We start from the raw sequence: 17,613 nt of genomic DNA on the forward strand, positions 1-17,613 counted from the left end.
AAAAAAAAAAAAAAAAAGAGCAACTCTGCTTTGAATACTGGCTGTGGCCTGATGCCCAAAATGTTTATGAGTCGATCTGATGTTGGGGAGTGGAAAGCTGTAGCTCAGGGCCTGGGGGCCGGACTGTCCTGGGCAGGTCCCTTCTACTCTTGGAGCCTGTATACTTAGGTCTGAAATGGGTGGTTGGAGAAGATGCTTTCCATTCCTTGAGTTGGGCACTCTGTGAAGACCTTGCGTCCCCATGAGAATTCATCAAACTGCAGCCTGAAGGGAAAGGGGCCTGGGCCACTGTGGCTGGACTCCCCACCTAGCAGACGTGAGGCCCAGTCTCATCAGCACACGAAGCTTCCTCCTCCACACAGCAAGGTGGGGCAAAGGTATTAGACTAGATGCTTCTGAAGCCTATGCTTCTAGTGCTGTAAGTGATGGACACTGGCTAGGATTCAATTCGGGTACAGCAAGCACACATCACATGAGTTTTAAAGGAGCCCTAACTTCCAATACTGCACACCTCACTCACTCCTTGATTCACCCTATGTTTGGTGAGCCCCTACTATGCACCAGGTACTGCTCTAGTGCTGAACTGGACAAGACACAGTCACTACTGCTGTGGGGAGTCCAGCCCAGCTGGGGAGACAGAGAATACACACATCAACAACGAAACACAGGATGCAGTTATGGGCAAAGACCATTACGAAGTTGCACCATGTGAGGGGCGCCTGAGTGGCTCAGTGGGTTAGGCGTCCAACTTTGGCTCAGGTCATGATCTCACCGTATGTGAGTTCTAGCCCCACATCGGGCTGTGTGCTGTCCAAAACAGAGCCTGCTTTGGATTCTTTGTCCCCACTCTCTCTGCCCCTTTGCCCCCTTCTCTCTCTCAAAAAATAAAAATAAACATAAAAAAAAAGTTGCACCATGTGAGAGGCAGCAAGTAGAGGGAGAAGCTGGTTAGGAAGGCTTCTATCTGAGCTGAGACCTAACAACTATGTGGGAAAACGTAGGAGGAACATTCCAGGTGGAGGGAACAGCAGGTGCAAATGCTCCAGGCTGGAAACATACTTGGGGTCATTGGAGAACAGAAAGGTAGCCAGTGCGTCTCATAAACAGGGGCAGGAGGGGGTGACCTGGGATGAAGGCAAGGGCCTGCTCATGGGTTGAGAGGGTCCGTGGACGTGGAGGGAGAAAAACATCATCTCTCTTTTCACCGGCCTTTACTTGAACACAGTCAGCCCCCCTTAGTCGCGAATGCCCACGACAACCGCCAGTGGCATTAGCAGGGCCGGGCACTCGTCAGCGACAAGACACTGCAGATGCTTGCCTGACACCACTGTCCCAGACATCGGGAAATGTCACTTAATGCTCATCACAAACTCAGTTACAGTGGCTGTTAGACCAGCCAGTTGGACGTTACTATTTAAAGTGTTAACAAAGGAGCACATATATTTCAACATCATAAATTTTTAAAGTATCTCATAACTGAATCTGAAAGGAACTGATTTCCTCTGTAACCCTATGTATTTTGTTTTATATAAGGAAAAGCATTATTCTGAGAAGGGGTACCTAGGCTTCACCCAATGGCCAAAGGGCTCACAAGGAGTTCGATTTCTACTCCAGGAGGGATGGAAAACTGTTGAAGTGCTTTCCACGGTTTCATGGGCTGCACTCTCTGGGTTTCAAAGTCACCCTGGCTGGGGGAGAAGACTGTGGCTGTACAGGGGGGTGCCAAGGCCAAGTGAGGGTGTGGCCTTCTCTGACCACTGTCCTGGGCGATCCGGAGGGGGCAGCGTCCCCGGGGCCTCGAGGGCTCTGCCCGAGCCTCCCCCACCCACCTACTGCACCACCTCATGCTGCCCTCTTGACCCAGAGGAGCCCTATCCTTTGGCCCAGAGCCCACCCCAGGGCATGCTCCCAAGGAGCTTCCGAAAGTGAGCACACGCGTCCACAAGGAAAATAAATGCGGCCTTTGCCACTGTTTGGTTTGAATGTGGGTCTAGAACAGAAACGAGATTTGTACTTGAGAAGGCCTTCCACCCCAGCAGAGGCTGGGCAAACAGCAGGCAGACAGACGGTGAACACTCGGGAAGGCCGGAGCCCGGGGACCCGCGGCCCCTGAGCGGCACTTTACAGCGGCCTTCCTGTTTTCCTGGGGCCTCTCTCCACACGGCTCGCTCACACACTGAGTCTTTTCAATGCCCTCCAGGAGAAGAGAAGAATCCATTTGCGCACGCCAGCACGCACGTTTCTCCCACCCTCCCCGGGGGTGGCCCCTGCCAGGAGGCTTGTTTATGACATACAGGGACAGCTGGGGACGGGGCCCGTGGGGTGGGGTCCTCAGAAAAGCTGAGAGCTGAATCCTACGCTCCCAGATCCCCCAGGCCAGAAGTGAGAGTGGGGCCCAGCGAACTGGAAGGTGAGGGACGTTTGTGGTGTTTCCGGGGCAATGCTCGGAAGCCTCATGGGAAGCGGGGGTGCAGTGTGGGCTATGGAGGGCCTGGGAAGGGCAGGGTGGCTCACCTCGAAGGATCAGAATGGCGTCAGAGAGAAGTGGAGAGGAGGTGTGCGCTGTGTATTTGGAACCAGACTTAGTGAGCATAAAAGGAAACTGAGGCACCCACATCCCTGGTGAGGACCAGGAGAAGAGAGACAGCTCTAGGGGCCAGCTGCACGAACCCTTTCCCAGGCCTCCAGCTAGAAAGAACATGCTGGGGTTTTTTTGGAGGGGAGGGGGTTCATTTTTCTGTCTACACCCATTGGCATTTCTGGGTTGTGAGCTTCCCCAGCACCCAGTCCCTGGGAATAAGGAAGGCAGAAACGAGAACCCAGGAGCTCACTGTCAGGTCATTCTTCACATCCCCGGATCTCCAGTCAGTCTGCCTTGTGGTCTCCCCTTTTCAGAATTTTCCTATATTCGTTTCACACGTAATGTCCAGAGCTTTTGCCTGTGCTTGGTGGGAGAGGACAATGCATCTATTCCATTGCGTCTGGAACCAGAAGTCCTATATTTCATACTTTTATGTTTCATATTTTTAAGCAACACATGAATCAAAGATAGAGAATACCCAGGTTTCTTTAACCTGTATAGCAGTTATAAGAATGCCCTTTAGGGGCGCCTGGGTGGCTTAGTCGGTTAAGCGTCTGACTTTCGCTTAGGTCATGATCTCGCAGTTCGTGGGTTCGAGCCCCGCGTCGGGCTCTGTGCTGACTGCCAGCTCAGAACCTGGAGGCTGTTTCAGAGTCTGTATCTCCCTCTCTCTCTGACCCTCCCCTGCTCACGCTGTCTCTCTCTCTCTCTCTCCTAGAAATAAAAAAAAAAAAGAAAAAAAAGAATGCCCTTTATACGGCTTTCAATACTCTTCCATTTGTTGGAAACTCTGTGTAAGTTCAGCGTTACACTCCTTCATCCTTTCCTTTGCTCGTTCATCCACCCAGCAGCCTGCTGTGCGCCTCCAGGCACAGGTACATAGTAGAGAATTTAGAAGATCCTTCCCAAAGAGCCTTTCCCACCTGGGGTGTGCAGACAGCCGAGCTGAGGCAGGGTACTCCCACAGAAGAGGAGAGTGCGCTCTGAAACACCCTGGCCAGGGGGTGGATTTAAGTTCTCTGAGGAAGACATGAGTAGACACTTTTCCAAAGAAGACATCCAGATGGCTAACAGACACATGAAAAGATGTTCAACATCGCTCATCATCAGGGAAATACAAATCAAAACCATATTGAGATACCACCTCATGTCGGTCAGAATGGCTAAAATTAACAACTCGGGAAACAACAGATGCTGGCGAGGATGTGGAGAAAGGGGAACCCTCTTGCACTGCTGGTGGGAATGCAAACTGGTGCAGCCACTCTGGAAAACAGTGTGAAGGTTCCTCAAAAAAATTAAAAATAGAACTACCCTATGACCCAGCAACAGCACTACTAGGAATTTATCTGAAGGATACAGGAGTGGTGTTATGAAGGGGCACATGCACCCCAATGTTTACATCAGGGCTCTCAACAGTAGCCAAATTATGGAAAGAGCCCAAATGTCCATCAACTGATGAATGGATAAAGAAGATGTGGTTTATATACACAATGGAATTCTACTCAGTGAGGAAAATGAATGAACTCTTGCCATTTGCAACAAGGTAGGTGGAACTAGAAGGTACGACGCTGAGTGAAATAAGTGAGTCAGAAAAAGACAGATATCGTATGTTTTCACTCATAGGTGGGATCTGAGAAACTTAACAGAAGACCATAGGGGAAGGGAAGGAAAAATAAGTTGCAAACAGAGAGGGAGGCAAAATATAAGAGACTCTTGAATACAGAGAACAAACTGAGGGTTGGGTGGGGGGGGCAAGAATGGGAGACGGGCACTGAGGAGGGCTCTTGTTGGGATGAGCATTGGGTGTTGTACGTAAGTGATGGATCATGGGAATCTACTCTTGAAGCTAAGACTCCACTGTATAGACTGTATGTTAGCTAACATGACACTAAATTATTTTTTTAATTTAATTTAATTTAATTAATTCTCTCAGGAAGTGGTCTTGGGGCCTGACTGTGCCCCACAGGGCATTCCCAAGACCACCAGAGCCTGTGGGCCAGGCTTCCCAAGAACAAGCTTGCAGGCAAGGCCCCTCCCAAATAAGCCTGGCTCTCACACAAGGACCCCACCTCTCTGCACAGCTCTCTACTTTGAGGGGAGGGGTTCTTACCTTCTATTTCAAGCTCTCGCCTCCAAATCAACACCCCAGAAACATCTCTTGCATCAGGCCCTTTGGCTATAAGCATGAGCGGGAGCCGCTCCCTGGGCCCACTGAGGAGAACTGGGCTTAGCAAGACATTCTGGTCTCCGGTGAACTTGCTCACCCTGGACAGGAGAGGGCTTGTCTACCCAAGGGTATACGACAGCCATGGCAACTGAGGTCTCCACCCCTAGGCCCTATTCTCTCCAAGCATAAATTAGCATGAAGAACAAAATGGCCCCAGGGAAGTAATGGGCCAACTCCATACAGGCCCTTCCTGTCTTCTCTCTGAAAGCTACTTGGAGTTTAACTGGCAAAACTCTCCTAGCCCCAGGAGATGTGCCCATCTTCTCTCCCACCCTGCCCTATGTGCCCCAAAGGGTGAATATCAAGGGTGCACATAGCACCCCCAGCACAGGAGGGACCCAGCAGAGTGGTGGCTGCTGGGCCTTGCAGAAAGAAAGTAGGGCCCCTGAGGAGGGCTCCAGTAAAGCCCTTTACACATGGTCTCATTTGACTGGGTTCATGATCGCTTCTTTCACCTGAGGAGACAGAGGCTGAGTAAGATTAAGTAACTCATCAGGGGGCCAGTAGAGAGGGTGAGATTTGAATCCAAGTCTGTCTGGACCCAGAGACCCTGATCCTTTAGGCCAGCTCCACTCACCCAAGAACACCACGGGGGATCTGAGGTGTTAAGGTGAAAGGCGGATCTTGAGGACACTTCCCCATGCTTTAGCGCCCTACCTTCTTCACCTGCTCACATCTGCCTTCATCGGGTACAGGTGGCTTCCTTTCATTTCATAAACACTAACTAAGCGAGCTCCTCCCTCCATGGTGGGCATGTGGAGCACACAGAAGAAACAGTTGTCATCTGCTGTCACAGCAATGCAGAAGAATCTGGAGGGTGGCCCAAGCAGCCAGGACTGAGCAGCCCTGGGATGCCATGAAAGTCCCGCCTGGCCTGGGAAACTGGTGGACGCCAGGCCACATGGAAAAGCCATTCAGAAAAGCTAAGTGGTTGTGAGTGGCCTCACATTTCATGGCAGGCACTGGGCAGTTGACCCACAGCCCTTGGACAGATGTCCTAAGAGCGGCGAGGCACAGAGAGTTCTGGGTGACAGGGCCCTCCTCTATCCAGCACTCAATGGATCCGAGTCTAAGAAAAAGTGGTTAGCATGTCTACGACCTCCAACCGTCAGGAGCAGATAAGAGGCCTTCATGCAGCAGGGGAGGGTGTACACGGGCACACAGGGGAGAAGGGCCAGGGCCCCCACCAGTATGGAGGACACCCCCCCCCATGTTCACCCCCTCCATGGGAGCCCTGTGTCCTCATTCGGTGAGTTTGGCTGTGCCAGCCCCTCAAGAAACAAGGCCATTCTGCTGTTGGAGGTGCTTTGCTGTGTGGGTGCTGGATGAAGAGTTCTGGGATGTTCCACTGAACAGAGTGGCCCCTCAGTGAGCACACTGGCATCCTTGGCAAGAGGAAAGGGAACCTAAACATTCGCCTCACCTTCAATTCCCAAGGCTTGCTTGCCGAGGGCAGAGTCCACAGTCTCCGGGAAAGAAGGACGGAAAGCTATGTGTGGGGGCTCGGTGCCAGGCCTGGCCCACCTCCACCACCCTCCTACAAACTGTGCAACTTTGGGCCAGTTATAGAACCTCAGTTTCCCTACCCAAGACCTGGAGTAAAAATACCAGTACTTGCAGGGTGCCTGGGTAGCTCGGTTGGTTGGGTGTCCAATTCTTGATTTTAGTTCAGGTCATGATATCACCGTTCATGGGATTGAGCCTAGCCTCGGGCTCTGGGCTGACAGCATGGAGCCGGCTTGGGATTCTCTCACTCTGTCTCTCTCCTCCCTACCCCCCTCTCAAAATAAACAAATAAGCTTAAAAAGCAGCAGTACTTGCCTCCAAGGGTAATTGGGAGATAATCCTGTCCAGCACATACCCAAGAGTCAATGAATGTTAGTTTCATCTTTACGTCAATTAGCAAGGACGTCAGCCTGGAGCTCCTCTCTGGAATCACTTTACCGCATTAATTGGTTCGTATTTGACTCACTATCCAAATAGTTTGGCTGTAAATGGGTTCCTTGCTCCCCTCCCAGCCCCTTTCCATGCCCCCTCCAGGCAGGACAGCTTACCTATTGTCCTTCGGAGGTCTTCACACTGGCTAATGTGAGGAAACTTCAGGATTTCCTTCCACTTCTTGCTTTTCCCCTTGCGCTTTCCTCCACCCCCTGCAGAAATGGGGGAAAAAGATGTCGGGCTGATGTTGGTCTTGTCCAAGGCTCCAGAGCCTGTTTCCCATCCCAGTGAGCCTGTCCACCAGCTCCAGGGGCTGGGAGACAGCCAGAGGGCTCAAGGTCAAGTCAGTGACACACCCCAAGCCCCACCAGGCACACAAACACTCCCTCCTGGCCAGCATCAAGCCTGTGTTCTCCCCACACGGTCGGGCCTGGGCCCCTCAGCCAGCAGGAGCAGACAAGCCCCTCCAGGCAGCCATGCCTGAACCCACACCAGTTGCCCTGTTCTTCTTCAAATCTCCCACTGCTCTTCAGGCCCCCTGGGTGCCCAGTCTCTGGCGCCAGACTAGACCCCAACCTTCCCACAGCAGGGGCCAGGCCGGCTGGACTTAATACTGCCTTCGGGCCCGGGAAGTCCTCGCAGAAAGGATCCGCAAGTGAGTGGACTGCAGCCGCCTCCCCGCCTCCCTCCGTCCTCCTGGTTCCTGTGGAGAGGCCCGCTCCCCAACTGGAAGCCAGACGTCAGGAACAAGGACTTCAATTTCCACTTGTCCTGTGTCCCCCTTCTTCTCCCTCCCCCACAAACCCCAGGGCCTCGGAGCATGCGTTCTCAAGGCTGGAGGGACTCCTGAGGGGCCCCATCCTGCCTACATCCTCCTCAGTGTACATGTGTGGTGAACACGCACGTACCAGGGACATGCACATGTGATGGACATGCACGCATGATGAGCACACGTGCAATGAATCTGCACCCGGGCTGAACATACGGACACAACGAACACGTACACTTAGGAACATGCAATAAACATGCGGAGCTCAGTAAGGCACACAATCAGGACTTCCCTCCCCCACCCCCCACTTCTCTTATACATGGGACAGTAGACAGATGTCCGAACGCTCAGGTGTGCAAACAGCAAGGAGAGGCCCCAACTCTGGCCTGTGTCCCTGAGCCCACCAGCGTTGAGCCTCAGGGCTGGAGGCCTGTCTGTGTCTAGTGGCCAGGACCCTCCAAGGACTGAGATGCCATTACCCCCCCCACCTCCCCCACCCTGAGAGTGGCCTTAGATACCATCTCCCTAAAGGTTATGTAGTCCTTTAGGCCCCTCATATATATTTGGGATATTGAGGGCCTCTTACCTTCCTCCATGCAATCAACACCCCAACACCTGTGGAGTTTGGAGCCCAGTTAGAGACGCAGTATCTGGGGTAGGGCCTCAGCACCCTGGGCCTGCTGCTTGGTCTGGGTCGGGTGTGCAGCGCCTCCAGGCTCTAAACCTTCCAGATCAGGCCTGGGCCCCCTCTCCAACCAGCAAACCAAGGGATACCAGAGGAGAAGCTTAGCTTGTGCCCACCCAGGGCCGGTGTGTGCCCCGGGCCGGGAAGGACGCTGTTCTCAAGGAGTAGGGATCCCCAGCTATCAGCCCTGCTGCTCTGGAAAGTTGAGGGTGGGTCCTCCATTAGCAAGCGGGTTGGCTTCTGAGGCTGGGACTAGGACCCCCAGGGAAATAGGAGACGGAGCTGGTGGGGGTAGGAGTCCCTGCAGAAGGCAAAGGCCTCATACTCCACAGGGCAGAACGAGTGTGCGTTGGGCATTTGCTGTGGCCAGGCACCATTTGAACATTATTTTGTTTAATCCCCAGAATGACTCTTTGAGGAAGAGATCACCACGACCAACGTCACAGATGAAGAAACAAAAGTCCAAGGTTGAGCAACTCGCCAGCTGATGACCCGTCTGACTCCACACTTGCCCTTTCCTCTAGTCAGGGTCAACACACATGTGCGCACACTGCAGACTCCTTCCCCAGGCCCTTCCCTGGGCTCTCTGCAGTCCTTACTCTAAATCTATAAGGCAGAAAACTACTACTGTTTCCCCCTGACAAATAAGGAGACGGAGGCATAGGGAGGAAAGAAGCAAGTGGCCTTCTTTAATGGCTTATTAATAGCAGAGCCAAGGCTCCAACCTGAGTGGACTCTGGACCCTAGGCACTCACCCTCACCTTTCTGTCTGTAAACCTCCCTTTGGGGTGCATTGAAATACAGGGAAATTCTCAGGGATAAAAAAAATTGCTGGAGTCAGACCACAGAAGAGATGAAGCATCGAGTAAGAGGAGCAGGAATGGGGATCGATCTCTCTAGCTGGGGCCCAAGCTTGCAAGCTCTGAGAAAAGACGTTACCCCAGACACCTGCAGATTTGTTCTGCTTGACCCACACGTGGCTTGTTTGTTTGTTTGCCTGTTCACTGAACCAGCTGTCAAGATTTCAAACCATGAGGAGACTTTACATGCAAATCCAGATTTCGGATTTCTCTCCATAACCAAGCATCCCACATGGCAAGAATAGGCTAGAATTGGGGACCAGCTGCTCCCATGGACAGGCCGTGTGGCCTCCATGCAGGCAGACTGTTCAGCCTCTGTAGGGATTAAGATGTGCCTCCCTAGAAAAGGGCCACCCTCTGGGGACATCAGCAAAGTCAGATGCTCCCGTCTCAGCCCCCACCAGGTTGGAAAGTCAAAAGAAGCCATCAGAACCCATTTAAGTCCTTGTCCTTTCCTATTCTTGCACTATCTGCTCCAGATCTGGCTGGCAGGAAGCACATTTGCGTGTGTGTGTGATAAAATATATACAACATGAAATCTGCCATCCGTAACCATGATTAGGTGTACAGCCCAGTGGCGTTGATACACTCACATTGTTATGCGACCACTGCCACCACCCATCTCTAGAACTCTTTCGTCACCCCAAACTGGAACTCTGTACCTATTAAACACTAGCTCCCTCCTGCCCCCAGCCCCTGGCAGCTGCCATTCTGCTTTCCGTCTCTGAATTTCACTCCTCTAGTGAAATCATACACTATGTCCATTTGTGACCGGCTCATTGCACTCAGCATAACGTCCTCAGGGTTTGTTCATGTTGCAGCATGTGTCAGATCTCATTCCGTTTTTAAGACCGAATAATATTCCACTGTGTGTAGCATCACATTTGGTTTATCTATTCATCTATTTTAAAAAACTTTTTAACATTTATTCATTTTTGAGAGACAGAGCATGAGTGGGGGCAGGGCAGAGAAAGAGGGAGACAAAGAATTGGAAGCAGGCTCCAGGCTCTGAGCTGTCAGCACAGAGCCTGATGTGGGACTCGAACCCATGAACTCTGAGATCACGACCTGAGCCGAAGTTGGACGTTTAACGGACTGAGCCACCCATGCACCGCTATGCATTCATCTACTGATGGACACTTGAGTTGTTTCCACCACTTGGCTTTTGTGATCAGTGCCGCTATGGATATCTGAGTCCCTGCTTTCAACTGTTTGGGGTATAGGCCCAGGAGTAGAATGACTCGATCATATGGTAGTTCCACCTTTCTGCAGAACAGATGAAGTTTTCTTGGCAGTACAGACTACCAGGCTATACTGCAACAGGCTGTCTTCCAACTCTCTGTGATCAAACCCCAGGAATATGACTTCTGGAAAGGCCCACCCCATCCCCCAGATGATTCTCAGGTGGCCAGTCTACAGAAACCAGGAGCCTATTTTACATGCATATACCTGTGTGTGTGCATGGTTCTTATGGGTTAATTGAATCATTAGGAAAATTAACCCAGACCCATTAATTCACTCAACCAACATATGTTGAGCATCTACTAGAAGGAGCTGGGGCGAGAGACACAGGGTGTCACCATCTTGGGGCTTCCAATGTAGCAAGGAAGACAGACATCAAAGGCTTTATTTCAGTGGCTCAACACTGCATGATTTATCCTCTGGGGGACAACTGGCAATGTCTAGAGATATTTTTGATCATCGCAGCCAGGGCAGGGGTGTCACTGGCATCAGGTAGGCAGAGGCCAGGAATGCAGTTGAGCACTGTAAATGCATGAGATAGCCCCCCGCAACAGAGCGATCATGTCAATGGTGCTGAAGTGGAGAAACGCTGCTTTATTTAACGAGCATTTGGACCAACACTCAGGAGTGCAGGGTTTGGGGCAGACGTAAGTAACGGTGCAAAGTGTCGGTGAAGCTGGAGTTAGGAAGGGAGGGGTTACCACACAGCCACCCAGGGGGCCACCCCAGCCAAGGGGCAGACTTCCCGGCCCATGCTGAGCTCCTTTCCTCCTACACCTTAGCTCCTCAGCCCCCAGAACAGGGCAGGGACTGTGGGAGGCAGAACAATGCTCCCCAAAGTGCCCATGTCCTACATCCTGGCACCTGAACGTGTTAGGCTATATGACAAAGGGGAATGAATACTACAGATGGAATTAAGGATAACGGCAGGAACATTATCCCAGATGGTCTCGGGGGGCCCGATGTAACAGTTAGAGTCCTTACATGTGGAAGAGGGGGCAGAAGAGTCAGTTTAGAGTCATGCCGTGTGAGGAAGACCAGACAGCCACCACTGGCTTTGAAGACGGACGGGGCCACAAGAAGGCAGGCGGCCTGTAGAAACCACAAAAGGCAAGCAAAGAGCTTCTCCCTGGGAGCCTCCAGAAAGAACGGAGCCCTGCCCACAGCCTAGTTTTACCCCAGTGAGACCCATGTCAGATGTCTGACCTCCTGAAATGTAACTCAATAATTTATGTTCACATCCACTGGGTTTGCGGTATTTGTTACAGCAGCGAAAGGAAACTAATCCAGGGATGCCCTCTGCAGGGTGTCCCCCTAAATGGCCACAGGGATCCTGAATGTCCTCCCCACTCACCTGGCCTCCAGTTCCTTAGAAAGTCCCATGACATACACCCTGCCCCTCCATAACTCAGACGGGCTGGGGCAAGATTTCATGTCTTGACGACCAAAACTCGCCTCGAAGCAGTCGCCACTCCAGACAAATATTTAACTCTTATGTGTGCTGCTGGGTTATTAGATTACGTATTTGGTGACTGAAGTGTCAATACTCTCATTATTTCAGTTGGACCTGACTGTCGCCCAGGACCCTGCAGGGGTAAGGCCCAACACCCTGCTGCAGAAGTTCCTTGTGTGTCCTGGCCCTGTGGCCCCAGTCGCCCCAGGGCCACTTCCCCGCTTGGGAGGGTGTCAGGCCTATGGGGAGCTAGGGTCACCACCTCTCCACTACTGAGGGCCCAGCCAAGCCCCGGCAGCTGGGATGGCCAGTTCCCAGGCCTGCCCATCAACCACTGGTCACCCATTATCCCTGACCAGGTTCAAAGGCCTTCACCATGTGGTCACGGTCTTTCCAAGCTTTATTTCCCTTTCTGCCTTAGTGCTCGGGGCCTCTGCACTCACTGTGCCTTCTGGCAGGAGCATCTTCTGCCTGCCTGTGTACAGGTGTTTCAGCCGTGTTTCAAGTCTTAATGCAGGCGTCCAGCTGCAAGACTTCCTGTGAACCGTATGGCCGTCCAGGAGGGCCCTCTCTGACCTCAGTAGCTGAAGCCCCATGCTCTGCCTTCGCCACTGCCATTAAACAGTGTTTGGGAGGCCCTGGTCGGTTGGATAGTCTGTCTCTCCTGCACACATTCATCGGCTGACAGATTCACTTCTTCTCATTGACGGGTCTAACCTGTATGTGCGAAGTCGCTACCAGATGCCCGGGACCGGCCCCAGCTCTTATCGGTGCCTGACATCTTCCTATTTAGTGATTTACTTGCCAATCCTTAGTCTCCCCATTCGAAGGAAGATCATGGTGGCAGGAACCTCAGTTTCTCTGCTCTCTGTTGCTCTCTCCTTGGCCCACTGTGGACGTGCAAACGGTATTTGTCAAGCAGATGCAAGCTGTCCCTGTGACCTCTGTATGCTTCCTCCTCTCCCCTGTGACCCCACAGGAGAAGTTCCTGACCCCTCCACCTACTGAAGCCTGCTCTTTCTTCAAGCCCCAGCTGACTGCCCCTTCCAGAGCTGCCCTTGAGAGGCAGACCCCCCTGGCCAGGCCTACAGCCTACTCCCAGCTCGGCCCTGACCTATGCAGTGTCCCTCCGGAGGGGTGAGCAGCTAACACAATGCCTGGTTAATCACAAGCTTTCATTAAGTTAGGATGACTGACTGGGTAAATGAATGTTGGCCAGAATAAATGACAATGTCCACCTCCATCCCACCTCCAGCAGTCTGAGGTTAGCACTGAATTGGGTTCTGTATGTTTGGTGTTCGTTCAGGTGGTATTAGCCCCATTTCACAGATGAGAAGCCAGAGGCTCAGGGAATGGAATTAATGGGATCAATGGATGAACTCCCTGCACTGACTTTTAGCCATTTCTTGTGTTAAGCAGCTTTGGGTTTTATTTGCTTTACCATCTGACCCACTGTTGCTCATAGTTTATCTTTCATGTGCCAGAAACAAGTCAGCAAACTGGACATAGTCCCTGCCCTCAAGAACATCCAATTCATTCCAACCTTCAAAGAGTAGAGGCTATGGGTGTGGCCTGGCAGGCGAGGGGGTGGGGGGGCAGGGGCTGCATAGAGGAGGGGCAGCTCCAGCAGGGAAGGGGATGGCAGCAACATGAGCCAGGGGGCCAGACAGGAAGGGTCCTGCCCGAAGGGGAAGAGGCCAAGATGCTGGGGGACATGGGCTGAACTCAGCCAGCTCACGGCTCTGAGGAAAGGCACCAAAGGATCAAGACTGCACGTCTTCTTCCTGGAACGGGAAAGGGTCCAAGGCACAACCTGGAGAAAGGTGGGCGACAGGAAGATGGAAGCCTTCCCTGACTGGGCCTCACCCCCAGCTGGGCCCATGGGAGGGAGGGGCAGCTTGCAGGAAGGAAATTCCTGAGCAAATCGTTTCTGCTTTCTCCAGTCCCCAGGGTCCCCGTCGGCTGCCAGCAATGGCCTCATACAGGTGCACCCTGGAGGGCTAAGGGGGGTGTGATACGGGGATGGCAGGGCAGGAGGGGGGAGCAGCCAACGGAGGGGGTGGGAGCTCCTCTGGCAGGAGGGCAAGTCCTGGCAGAGAGTGGAGTGTGGGACTTGGGGACAAAAGGCAAAGTAAGAGGTGGCTCCCACTTCTTAAGCACGGGCCAAGCACTCATCTCACGTGCTCCCGTGGATCCCCCCAAGGAACAACAGAAGGACCACTCCAAAAAAACTGCCACGAGAGAGCTGTCACTATGGGGGAAGACATCGGCTTACTGTTAGTCTTGTTGCTTGTTACTGCGTGAGAAGGAGGTATTCAGCCCCGAGAGCAGAGGACTGAAAGAAGACGGCACTGAGAATGAGACGGAGCAGAGCAAGGTGGACCCATGTCTGCTCTGGGGGGAGGGTGCCGGGGAGGCCCGAGCTCCCTGAGGGTGCTGGCTCTGCGGCAGGTGGATCCCAGCCATCAGGGCCTCTGAGCAATGAGGAGCCTCCAGCCCTGGGGCCGGACAGGCACAGAGGGGCAGAGCTGCCAGCAGAGGCCCCTCCTCCAAAGGACATTGACAAGACCAGCAGCGGTAGTGACCTCGATGGTCTGCAGTCTCGTGGACTGGACCCCTTCAAGCCCTGGCGCATCTCTTCCCATCCTTGGAAGGAAGCGGGACAGACCTCTGCAAAACAACTGGCCCTGGGATTCTCATTAACCTTATGGTATGATACATTTGATCTGGAAATTAAAGCAATGTGACACCTCCCGTCCTCCTGGGGTCAGGGGACAATTGGCTATGACATCATTGCACTTAACTCTCACATTGAGTCCCTGAGGCAGGTCCTGCTACAGAACCCCTTTTGCAGATGAGCAAATAGTCTCAGAGAGGCAAGAGCCTTGCCTTTAATCACTCAAGCGGCTGTGTCACAACCTAAGCCAGGACCCAGGTGCTGGACTCTTCGTCTAAATTTCTTTCTTCCCTGCTGACCAGGGAGCAGTTGATCAGAGGAAGCTTCTATGCACTTGATGGAAAGACCTCGCTCATGCTCTTGAATCCGAGGTCGAGCGTGGCTCTTGGACTAGCAGCATCAGCATCCCTGGAGAATTTGTTAGAAATGCAGATTCTCAGGCCCCACCCTAGACCTATCTGCTCAGAAACTCTGGGAGTGGCACCCAGCAACCTGTGTGTTAATGAGCCCTCCGGGTGATTCGGATGCTCAGTCAAGCTTGAGAACCCCTGCCCCAAATTGGGAGAAAGTCCCTGAGCATCACATGGGAAATGGGGGGTGGAACCACTCTCTCTAAGACCTTCTCTGTCTAAAAAAGGATTTGAACTTGTGGGGATGAGCACTGGGTGTTATATGGAAACCAACTTGACAATAAACTATTTAAAAAAATAAAAATAAAAAAGGATTTAAAGAAACACAGCAAAGTTGGGACAAACCACCAGAAGGGCTCCTCCCAGCCCCCATATTCAGTGAATATGGTGAATATAGTTCCAGCCACAGTCAGCAGGAACAGACTCATCTGAGTTAACCTGCAAAGAAGAGGACTGTTACCAGGGTCAAGGGGGCCTCTAAAAATCCAAGGAAAGGCAGCCATGAGAAGCTGGGTTTGTGGGAGTAAGAAGCCATGGAGACAGGAGAAGCTAGGGCTGGGTTGTCTGCCACTCGCTCCACCAGCTGCCCCTCTGCAGACCATACCAGGCCCATTCACCCCTTTGCACAGACCCAGCTGGCCACCGGTGTACAATGAAGAATCTGACTGGCCTTTGTCTCTGGCTCCAGGACGGTGACCTCTAAGTCCTTAGAATTTTCCAAGAGCTAGAATGGCATTGGTATTCATGCGGAGCCCCGAAACCATACCAGAGTCTATGCTAACAAGATGGCTCAAGATGGGGCTGGCCATGCCAGAGTGACCAATCACATGACCGAGTAGGTTCTGAGCCTGGTGATGATATCGGGGGGAGAGATGGAGCAGCTGGAGACTGAGCTTAACCACACGGCCAAGATTCAGTGACTCCCGCCTAAGTAATGAAACCCCAGGAAAAGCGCTAGGCGCCGGGCTCAGGTGAATCCGCTGGCTGCGGCCAGGAGGCTAATGCGTCTCCCACAAGACCCCGCCCTGTCTGTGTTGCTATAATAACATTGTAAGTAAAGTGCTCTGGGGTCTGTGAGTCATTCTGGTGAATTATCAGCCTGTGGGGGTGAGAGAATCCCTGAATTTCTAGCCAGCTGGTCCGAAGTGTATGCAGCCGGGGACCCCCAAACTCGCAGCTGGGGTCTGACAGTCTGTGGGACTGTGCCCCTCATCTGTGCAGTCTGTACTAAAAACTCTGGGGTAGTTAGGATCAGAAATGTATTGTAGCTGTCAAGGACCCCGAGTCCTCAGGCCCCTCCGGCCTCCCTCACCACCTGCCCGCCAGACCCTGATTCTTTCATGTTTATTTATTTTTGAGAGAGAGAGAGAGAGAGAGAGAAACAGAGCATGAGCAGGGGAGGAGCACAGAGAGAGGGGAGACACAGAATCTGAAGCAGGCCCCAGGCTTTGAGCTGTCAGTGCAAAGCTCAATGCGGGGCTTGAACTTGTGAGCCATGAGATCATTCCCTGAGCTGAAGTCAGATGCTTAACCGACAGAGCCACCCAGGTGCCCCCAGAGCCCTGATTCTAAAGTCCCAGGGGCACCTGGGTGGCTCAGTCGGTTAAGCATCCGACTTTGACTCAGGTCATGATCACATGGTTCGTGGGTTCGAGCCCCACGTCAGGCTCTATGCTGACAGCTAGCTCAGAGACTGGAGCCTGCTTCAGATCCTGTATCTCCCTCTCTCTGTGACCTTCCCCTGCTCACACTGTTTCTCTCTCTCTCTCAGAAATAAATAAAACATTTTTAAAAATTAAAAAATAAAATAAAGTCCCAGCCACATGTCATGGGCCAGCCTAAACTCTGCACAACCCAATCGGTTCTGGCCCTTGCAAAGGGGAGGCCCCGGAGGAGAGGGCCGGCCAAGCAAGCAGCAGGCCTCCCTGGCAAACTCGAACGTTCAGCACACAAGCCCCCAAGGCAGCAGTGCCAGACATCACCAAAGGCAGGCAGAGCAAGACCACAGAGACAACCACCCTCGTTTCTAGGACAGTCTGGGGTGCTGCTGTTTGAAGGCACAGGAGCCCCAAGAGCCCCACCCACCTCCTCCTGCTGCTGCAAGGTCCTCCCTCCCGCGGATGGATGGCCTGTGGGCTGCTGGGGGCCACAAAGCTCAGAAAAGCCACCATTATGCTAACACAAGGGACTAAATCTGTTAGAATTCCAAATGATGTGGTAAAGCCGGTCTTTACAACACTTAGGGGGTGCGGGGAGCATGAAAAGTGGAGGAGCCTCTCTCAACGCTCTTTGATCAAGGTCTGGGAAGTTCTCGAGTATCCTGGTGACCGTACGTGGGAAGGATTTCTCTGCATGTTCCCAGCACAAGAGGCTATGACTCACCCACTCCTGGCCAGTCAAGTGGAAGGTAGTGTTACAATTTTGCCTGTGACGTCTGTGGGGCTAAAGAATCTGTTCAGGTCCTTTCTACCCAGGTGAGCTTTCAAGACTCGATTTCCAAAGCACTGCCAGCAGGGCTGGCTTTCCAGAAAATGCCGCCACGGGGAGGCTGGGAGTGTTCTCAGAGGCCATGGGCAACACGGAGGAGGTCCGGTTTTTCTGATGAGGTAGGCTACCCCTGCGTCTGCTGCCTCCTACCCTTGACCTCCTCGCCGCGGATGTTTCTGTCCCATCCACGGGGCTCCGCCGCCTCTGGCATTACCAGAGGGGCTCCCCAGCTGAAGCCGAGGACGTGGGTGTGCAGCAACTCACTGGTTCAGTCTCTTTTCATC

General features: G+C 52.8%; 1 protein-coding gene across 3 annotated transcripts in view; it reads right to left on the reverse strand.

Annotated features, from left to right (window-relative positions):
* Positions 1–8,133, reverse strand: part of GRK5 (G protein-coupled receptor kinase 5) — a 111,723-nt gene extending 103,590 nt beyond the window's left edge. For 2 of the 3 annotated variants that reach the window (XR_013338893.1, XM_077779569.1), the window contains exons 1-2: positions 8,102–8,133; positions 6,863–6,958 (exon numbers count right to left, since the gene is read on the reverse strand). Coding sequence is in view for 1 of the 3 variants with exons in the window: in XM_077779569.1 (XP_077635695.1) it covers positions 6,863–6,958; positions 8,102–8,111 (106 nt within the window). In the remaining 2 variants the exon portion in view is untranslated. Of the gene's footprint in view, positions 1–6,862; positions 6,959–8,101 lie in introns of those variants that run through there. The other variant, XM_077779571.1, reaches the window with a different exon arrangement.
* Positions 8,134–17,613: the final 9,480 nt, after the last annotated feature.

Source organism: Crocuta crocuta, unplaced genomic scaffold (genome assembly GCF_008692635.1).
Source record: "Crocuta crocuta isolate KB4526 unplaced genomic scaffold, BGI_CrCroc_1.0 scaffold138, whole genome shotgun sequence".
NCBI lineage: Eukaryota > Metazoa > Chordata > Mammalia > Carnivora > Hyaenidae > Crocuta > Crocuta crocuta.